General features: G+C 38.4%; 1 protein-coding gene across 2 annotated transcripts in view; it reads right to left on the bottom strand.

The window, feature by feature from the left end:
• Nucleotides 1-5,588: 5,588 nt before the first annotated feature.
• Nucleotides 5,589-8,629, bottom strand: part of WASL (WASP like actin nucleation promoting factor) — a 57,545-nt gene continuing 54,504 nt past the window's right edge. For both annotated transcript variants that reach the window (XM_068400979.1, XM_068400980.1), the window contains one exon: nucleotides 5,589-8,305. In XM_068400979.1, the coding sequence (XP_068257080.1) occupies nucleotides 8,244-8,305 (62 nt within the window). In that variant the 3' untranslated portion in view covers nucleotides 5,589-8,243. The remainder of the gene's footprint in view (nucleotides 8,306-8,629) is intronic.

Raw genomic sequence — 8,629 nt, 5'->3', positions numbered from 1 at the left:
TCTATAATTTTAAATCCCAAAACTCATGTCTTTCACTATATTAAAACTTTTTTAGTTTATTAAAACTAAATCCATGGGGAACTGCATGCTGTGGCTGGGTTTCCAGTGTTATGATCACACAGGAGACATTAAATTCAAAAGCACAGTTTAAGGCAACACTAGAGCATGACCCAATATTTGCACAGACAGATAATTGAACTGCTCAGATTAACTCTGGTTTACAGACGTGATTCAAGTGGGTTTTGTTTTTCTTTTTGAGAGCTTAAAAATGGCTGCTGATTCTGAAAACCAGGCCTAGTAGAAATAAAGAACTCTTACCTAATGTTTTTGTTCTGAGAATTGAGATAACTAAATTTTAACAAGTAAAATGGCATTTAAAGATATTTTAAAAGTCACATCTCTGGACTGCAGTACCTATATGTGTTTATCTGCATTACTTTTGATATGCTGTTTACCACCATTGCAGAGATGGGTGACTGAGGCAAAGAGTAAGATGGGGTGAGATTTGGTGTCAGGTAAGACACCTACATTTAAGTGTCTGTAGTACAGGTGTCTACCTGCTCAAGGGATGTCTACACTCTCATTACAGCCAGTGGACAGAAATAAGAGTCAGAAGAGTGATGAGTTGGACAAATGTAGGTGCCTATTTTGGGATGTATCCAACCCTGATTTGCCAGTAACACATCATCTGTTTCTGAGAGAGAATACTGCTAAATCTCTTGAACGCTGAGCCATGGGGCCTGTTGCATAGGGACATGCCACCTACGATGTTCACTATGGGATTCTGTATGCACTGCTGAGCTACCCCATGCAGACAGTCTTCCCTGATAGTCACCACTCTTTGGAGTCATCTCCAAAAGAGCACCAAGAGATGATCTGCTTGAGGTTAGAAAAGATGTTTCTGCCACACAGAGCAGCAGCTTCATTCAGGGCACAGTCCTCCTGCTAACAACCTGAACGAGTGTTATGGCAAAGGATGGACAAGATGGCAAATGTTTAGGTAGTTTTACTTTTTACTGTCTTCCAAAAGGCACTAGTTCTATCTATGCAGAGGCAGAACATTTGAAGAATGGGCCAAAGGTAAGAGGCTTAGTGCTGAAAATGGCTTGGGGGAGGACATAAGGAAGCATACAATCCAGTTTTTTGGAAAGTCAGGAACCACGAAGATCTATAATGATCTCATATTGTATTACACTTCTAGAGGATTTCAGGACCAACACAAAGGCTGTTCTGACAGTGAAAACACAAGGAACGTGACTAACTTCAACTACCACAGCATTTGATTTCAATTGGGGGGTGCAGCTACAGCCTTTCAGGAAACAAAGATACCTTATGTCTACAGGTAACAGTGCGACAATTCATTTCTACTTGGCAGAATACACAGGTCTTACTAAATCCTCTGCACTGCAGTGCAGCTGAAGGTAACGTGGTTAGTCAGCTAGCATCCACAGTGCGAGGTACAAGGAATGCTGCTCTAAACTCATTCCAAATCCAGATATTATCTTAGACTGGACAGGCAGCCTGACTGAGGAGGCAGATTCCTCACGTAAAATAGTGGAATGATGATGATCATCCTGACCGGTCACTGCCTAAGGTCCGCATGATTTCCTGAGGTCCATAGCCTAGAGAGTCAGCACACACGATGAACCAGGCAACATGTCCAGCAGCAAAGAGATTCCAGTATTTTTTTGTTTTCTATGCCAGCAGTGATCTGTTGACTCCTTGAAGAATGCATCTTGGATTACAGCTGCCCTTTGTCCAGCCATCCATCTCTCACTCTGCTTGTTAGAGCAATCAGCACAAAGCTTTCTCTATTGGTCATTTAACATCTCCAAGTATTCTTCAGCTAAGTATGTAGATAAGACCATTTTTCCCCAAAGAGGAATCCACATCAGGACAACTTCTGTTCGCTTTGAAACAGCTCCTGTGTTACACAGCTGCCTGCTGTGGTCTACGCTGCTGAAAGTGTTGGTTAGGCAATTGTGCTGACTGTATTTCTGAGAAGAGGTTTGGAGAGCTGTCCAGGAATAAGACATTGGTAGCGAAGATGAGAGTGGCCGAGAGTAGTAAGGGCTGAGATGTGATAATGTATCTGTGAGAAAGAGACACTTCTGTTATCTGGGTAGGACATTAGTTTAGCAGGAGTCAGAAGAGTATCCCAGCTCCTGTAAGACCAGCATGGAGGATGTTATAGCACAAAAGGGATCCTTTAAACATTACAGAATGATTTAATACAGTTTTTCTTTTCTTCATATTGCTGTACTGGACTCTATTGGTCCTTCTGCAGACTTGTAATCAGATTTTAAATTTTTTTTTAAGGTCTCAGAACACTCTTGGTATGTATTTATCTCCATTTTGGCCACTGAAAAACCCTAGTAGGGCTGTGCCTTCTTCCCAGACATCTTGCTGGCTGAGTTCTTAAATTTTTTGGTAGCTTTCCTTTTTTCCTAGTCTGATAAGAATTCTGCTTTATCTGATAGCTTGCATTAGAATTAGGGTAATTTGCAAGGAATATACAGTTAAGTTTTTAAGAACTATTTTCTCCATAAGGAGTAACCCACATGCAATGGGTTGCCTGGCTGAGGAGCAGATCAGCAATGTAAAGTGCCATGTTCAAATACTTTTCTAAGAACACAGAGTCTGCGGGGAGACCTCCTGCCAAGAAAATCAGCATTTCCCTCTCCAAACCACGGTATGCCATTCAGACAGACACTTTGGAAAAGTCATCTAGAAATACTTCTAAAGATGTATTATTTCTGTTTGGCAAAGTGTAGACATGGTGAAGAAACCAAAAGGTCCAGGTACCATCCTGCTCTGCTTTTCATCCAGGAATTATATTGACTCACATACGAAAAGGGCAGCACAGAACCTAGAGAGGAGCTGGATGGGATGCTGAGAACTAATCAATAACATGCCCATTTCAAAACCAAACCCAACAGCAATATCATAGTCTATACCTTCCCTGTCACATGCTCTTGGCACGAACTTTGATACAAAGAGGTTGCTATTTGATTTTGTACCAGGTAACCCACTATTAGCACAGTCAAAAATATCAAATGCAGGCCTGAGCACTGTTAAACACAACTGAGAGCAGAGGGGCTCGCTTGCTCTCCAGAACCACTCCTCTTCTTACCTGTCTTGGGGACAGCAGGTCAGTTCCAGTCACATATTCCCTAAGGATTAGATATTAAAAACTACTACAGGTGAAAACTTAATTCTTGACGTAGGTCCTTGAAAGAGAATGCTACTACAGAGATTTCTGCTTTAGCCACTTGCCTTTTGTGCTTACACATATTACCCTCAGGAGACTAACCTCAGAAAACGTGTTTTATGTTAACCAGCTCTAGACTAGACTGCTTTTTCCATTTTGAGTTTAAAAATAAAGACAGATTCTCTGCTGACAGTTGAACAGGGATAACTCTGACAAAGGACTATATGCTGAGGATCATTTCTTCCCTTGATGATGAAATAAGCACTGTTTTAGTCCAAAAGACTATTCTAACCAGAAAACACTATAGTAGCATCTCGTAAATAAAAAAAAAAAGAAAAATAAGGTTGCAGGTTTCTCAGCAGCCAGTCTGTGTTCCTTGTATCCCGAGCATCTGGGAAAGCCCCGTCTACCAACAAGGGGCTCCACATTCAGCTCAACTGCTCTGGCAGTTGCCTGTTTTTTGGCATCAACATCCAGAAGAGCTGATTCCTGATTTTGTGTGACTGCCGATGTCAATTAAGCAAATACTTTTGTATCTGATATATGATACAAGCATTATCGTATTTCTTAAGCTTTAAAAACTCCAGATCGTGTTGTCCCCCACAGCTGGCACATAAAAAAAAATGTAACGCTGGTGATGGCTGTTTCCAAACTTGTTCTGTTTTTTAAAGCTTCTCTGAAGTTTTCTTCCTCAGAAAACCTTACACCCCCGCATCTAATTCTCAAGGAACAAGTTTAAATTTCATACTGCTCGAGCAACAAAACTCAGAAAAGAAGATTAAGCTTCAGGGAGGGAAAAAACACACACATGAAGTAATCGCTCAAGAATTTCACTCCAAAGAGACTCCAAAAACTCTTCAGAGCACTAGCAAAAAGGCCTTTAAGTATGTTTGTCAGTAATAATACATAAAAACCATGATAAATGTAAAATATCAAGCTTCACAATTTCAGGTGTGTATTAAGCTGTTTACAGATGGGCAAGTCCTGCAGATATTACCCAAAACTATGTTAAAAAAACCCCTTGAATAGCTGATATATCACTATTCTAGCTCATTCTAGCAGGTTACTCCCACAAATACTGTAAAATTCAGCATGAAGTAAAATTTGTCAGGAAACAACTCATTATTTATGTTTGGACATTGACGCATTACTTTCAAATCTGTGATTTCAAACATTTAGTGGTTTATTTTTTCAAGCACAAAATAGCAGTTTGGTGATTAAAAGACAAAAAAAGTCTCCACAACTGTATAAACATCCTCAAACTTTCAAAGACTGCCTTAGAGAGAAGTGTCAGGCTGGTGTCACTGACAAGCAAGTTTAAACATGGACATTAAACCTCCACAGCTCACGTTCTGGTTCATACTACCTTATCCTTTCCTTCTCCTCACTCACAAGAAAACTGCAGGCAGTAAACAAAGACATAGCAACAGGGGTCCTTACTGCAGTGCTAGAGGGTAACACTGGTCCTTTGAGAGACAGGTTTAGTATCTTCTTAGCTTCCCTAAACCATTTTCACTTTTCTATAAATAAAGCTGCTTATCGCTGTACTTAAGCTTCAGGAACTTTAATTAGACCAGGAATTCCTCTAATGATTAGATAAAGGCTGTTGCAATGGATTGGCAACAGTCTTAAACAAAAACAAAAGGATCTCTCCTTTTTTTTCGTACATACATCTTACTTGGGAAAGTAATAACTGTCAAATAAAAAAAAAGAAAAAGCCTCCTTTCAAAAGCATGTTTTAAGCTTCTGTTATTAAGTGGAGAGGAAATAATTACACACCTCAGCGCACCCCGTAAGTAACAATTCCAGCTTTGCCTTGCACTTAAGGCCCACAAATCAGAAGTACTAAACTTCAAAAGGAACTGTACACCAGATCCAAATTTGAAATGCTGGACTCTTCAGCTGCTTTAGAGGAGGAAGCCGACTCCTGAAGTGTCCTGAGCTCAAACATTACAACATGCAAGACAAAGATTTACAGCTGTAAAAACTTCATAAGTTACAGCATTCATCGACAAGAGTTAACGCTTTAGTACCCATTCTAGAGTATTTATTAATGAAGCCATGTTTGTTTGACCTTGAAACGTTGCTGGATTATTGCACTTGCCTGCAGCAGGAGCTGTTTCCAGAGAAGCTGCTGAGCAGCTGTGAGATCTGCCAGGAGGACAGAGTGTCACATTCTTACTCATTGTGTTTACTCACTAGCACAATCCAACTTTCCAGAGACATGAAAACTACTGCGATTTGTCAGCAGCTATTTACTGCTCTGTGAACTTGGCTAGAAGACCAAAGTTGCTTTGAAAGTGTGTAATCAATATGCAGATCTATTTTAAAAGCTGTGCCACAATTAGCACTTAAAAACCACACAGTTTAACGCTAGTTGGGTCAAATTAATTTTATTATGCTCCATGATGAATTGCCACCAGTGCAACATCCTATTCACTGTACATTTCAAAAATTCACAAACTAAAAATTTCAGTTCGATAAATGGAAAACTGAATGATTGAGAACTTCTTACGGATTTCATACGTACAAGTGGCTAGCTGATATTGTCTATGCACATAGAGTGTTGAGATACAAAAGCCTCATGCTAGTTCGTTAATTGCTAAGGCTATCTGGACAGTCATTTAACCAGAATATATAAGAGAGGCCTTCATTACAATGTTTAGTAACAATGCACCAGTATCATGGAATGCTATCTTCTGCTCATAGTGCAAGTGGCGGAGTGCTGAAGCATGCAGTTATGACTAACTTAACTGCCATTGCAGTCTTTATGCCTGAAATTTATCATGTACAAACACTACTTTGAAGTAAAGATTAACCTGGACACCACAGAATGTGAGTGTACTTTTTGTATGAAGAAATAGAAAAACCAAAAGCTTTCTTTGGCCAGTATCTACAAATGAAAAGTTTTATTCAATAAGTTTTATTCAATAATTTCAGAGATCCCAAAACCTAGAAGTTCGATTAATGAACTGTGATGCTTAAGTATTTACCATATTACAGAAATTCCAATTCTGGGAACATAACAGCTAAACATACCTAGCAAGTAGCATGTTAGGAAAACCTCTAGGCCTCATCTGCTTAATTTTAAAATGCTCTATATGCAATAAAAAAAAAGGGAGCAGTGCCAGAAGTTATATGAAAGCCATACAAATATTTTCCTTATACACAAGTTCTTAACTCCACTGCCATTAGCTACCCCAGGCTGCACTTGCACTTGATCCAGTGCTCAAGCCATTACACAGCAGCAAAGCTAGAAGGAAGCGTTTCTAGCAGCAGAGGGCAATGTGGAAGTTACCACAAGAAAGTGAGACCACTTGGAAATTTTTTTCCTCAAGTTATGTGCTTAAATTACTCTTGGAAGGAAGTTAGCATCCTCTGAATAATTTAACTACAACCTTACCTCTCCCACTACTTTTCAGCAACTTTCCTTTCTTCTCATATGACTAAATTAATTTGCTAAAGACTAGGTTATAACTGGGTTAGAAATCCAAGCCGTATCATGCAGGTCCAGCCTGTCAAAATCAGGTCAACACTGGGTTTCCGTCAATACAATTCCGATAACTTAAATTTAGTTTGATAGCTTGACTACAGTCAAAGACCCAGGACACTATTCATTAACTATGCTCCAAGGATGACTGACTTAACTGAACATTCTGTGTCAGATAATGTGGTTTTAAAAAATATTTTCTACCTGAAAATTACAGTAAGTACAGTAATTAATGCTGCAGATATTAAATACCCACGTAGCATAGATTAGCATTTTTTAATAGGCAGATATGCCAATGTTTACTGCACTACAAAGTACAACTTTTATAAATGTGCAAGCTGTGAAATGAAAATCCCATTTTCCGTCCACTTACTCAAATACTATTCTTGTGAATTGGGTTCTTGATCTTCATCACAACCCTTGGTCTTAAAGCCAACATATGAAGACAGAATATTGCCATAAAGTTCAGTACTTATTCGAAGTGTATATTCTGAGCTAATGGCTTTCCAACTTTATGGACGTAGGATTGGTGTTTCAGCATTTGTTGTGTACCATAACGCAAAGACTGAAAAGTAATACCACTTAGTTTACTTTATTAGTACACCAATGTCCTACAAATTTTAAAAAGTAATTAAACATTATTGAAGCAAGCATTAAACGCAGCCCTTCAGCCTGAAAACCACGTAAAATTGATTTTAAAAATAAATCAAACTGTAGCAATTGCCAGCCTCCAGTATAGCCTCTAGTAATTTACACTTCTTCATTCTGAAAATAAGAGCTGGGAAGGAGAAAAAAAAAAGACAACTGAACTTGTCTGCATCAGAGATGCCTTTACCACTGTTACAATGTAAAGCCACCCTGTTTAACTTCAGATAGTTCCCTACCTGAAGGATTTAATTACTACTGCCATTCAATAGCAGCCAGTATTGCTACAGTTAGGGCAAGGTAATCCTCACAACTAGCTGTGCATTTCTGTAGTGATTTTGTTTTATGTAAAGCACACTGCTAAGATTTGAACTGCAACGTTTGTGATGCATTTGACACCATGCAATAGTATAAACCAGCCTCAACATTCATGTAGCTTTGCATTTGAAATGAAGGGGCTAAATAAACTAAGAGCTGCATCACTTAAAGAACATAGTGCTATACTAGGTTTTAATAAGAAAATTTAGATACAGAAAAAGTAGGGTATGAAAATAGTGTTTTCCTTCTTGCATTATAACTAAATTACATTAAGGTTTTTGTCAGTCTCACATATTACATTTAAACTCCCTTATTGATGGAATGGAAAGTATTCACATGTACATGATCATCCAGGTGTAAACTTGCACACATTAACAGGGAGTAGCTTTGTAGAGGATTATGACAAACCTTTACAGATTAAATGAGGTATTGCACAGATTAATAAAAAAGCAAAAGGCAACAAAAATATACAGCAAATTGGTAGAACATTTACATGATAATTTTACAGAATCCATTGACAGAAAGTAGTGTTTAGTATATCATTCACCTTAAAAAAAATATATATATAATAATATATGATCAATCATCCCATTCATCATCATCCTCAAAGTCTTCTTCATCATCTTCATCCTCATCTTCATCTGCAAGACAAAAAAACCAAGTCACTTGCATGCACCGAATTAATCTGACAAAAGCATTATTGATTTCCCCCACAACTTTCTGAAAACAGAACACTCAGTTCAAGGAGGTCAGGACAATACATTTGGTAATACTCTATTTTAAGACTGCTAGACATGACATTCAGTTTAGAGAGATACTGGCTGAAAGTTAAATCTAATTTGCTTCCTCTCTGACTCCTTTCCCCAGGTAGGAAACATGTATCTTGTTTTCTGCTGTGACAGAAAGCATCAGAAGTTCTCATTTAACACTTACTACTATTATTCTTTCTTAGAGAATGTAACAGT

The sequence above is a fragment of the Nyctibius grandis genome, chromosome 5 (assembly GCF_013368605.1).
Source record: "Nyctibius grandis isolate bNycGra1 chromosome 5, bNycGra1.pri, whole genome shotgun sequence".
Lineage (NCBI taxonomy): Eukaryota > Metazoa > Chordata > Aves > Nyctibiiformes > Nyctibiidae > Nyctibius > Nyctibius grandis.
The sequence above is the reverse complement of the archived record's forward strand: the minus strand, read 5'-3'. Positions and strand labels throughout refer to the sequence as shown.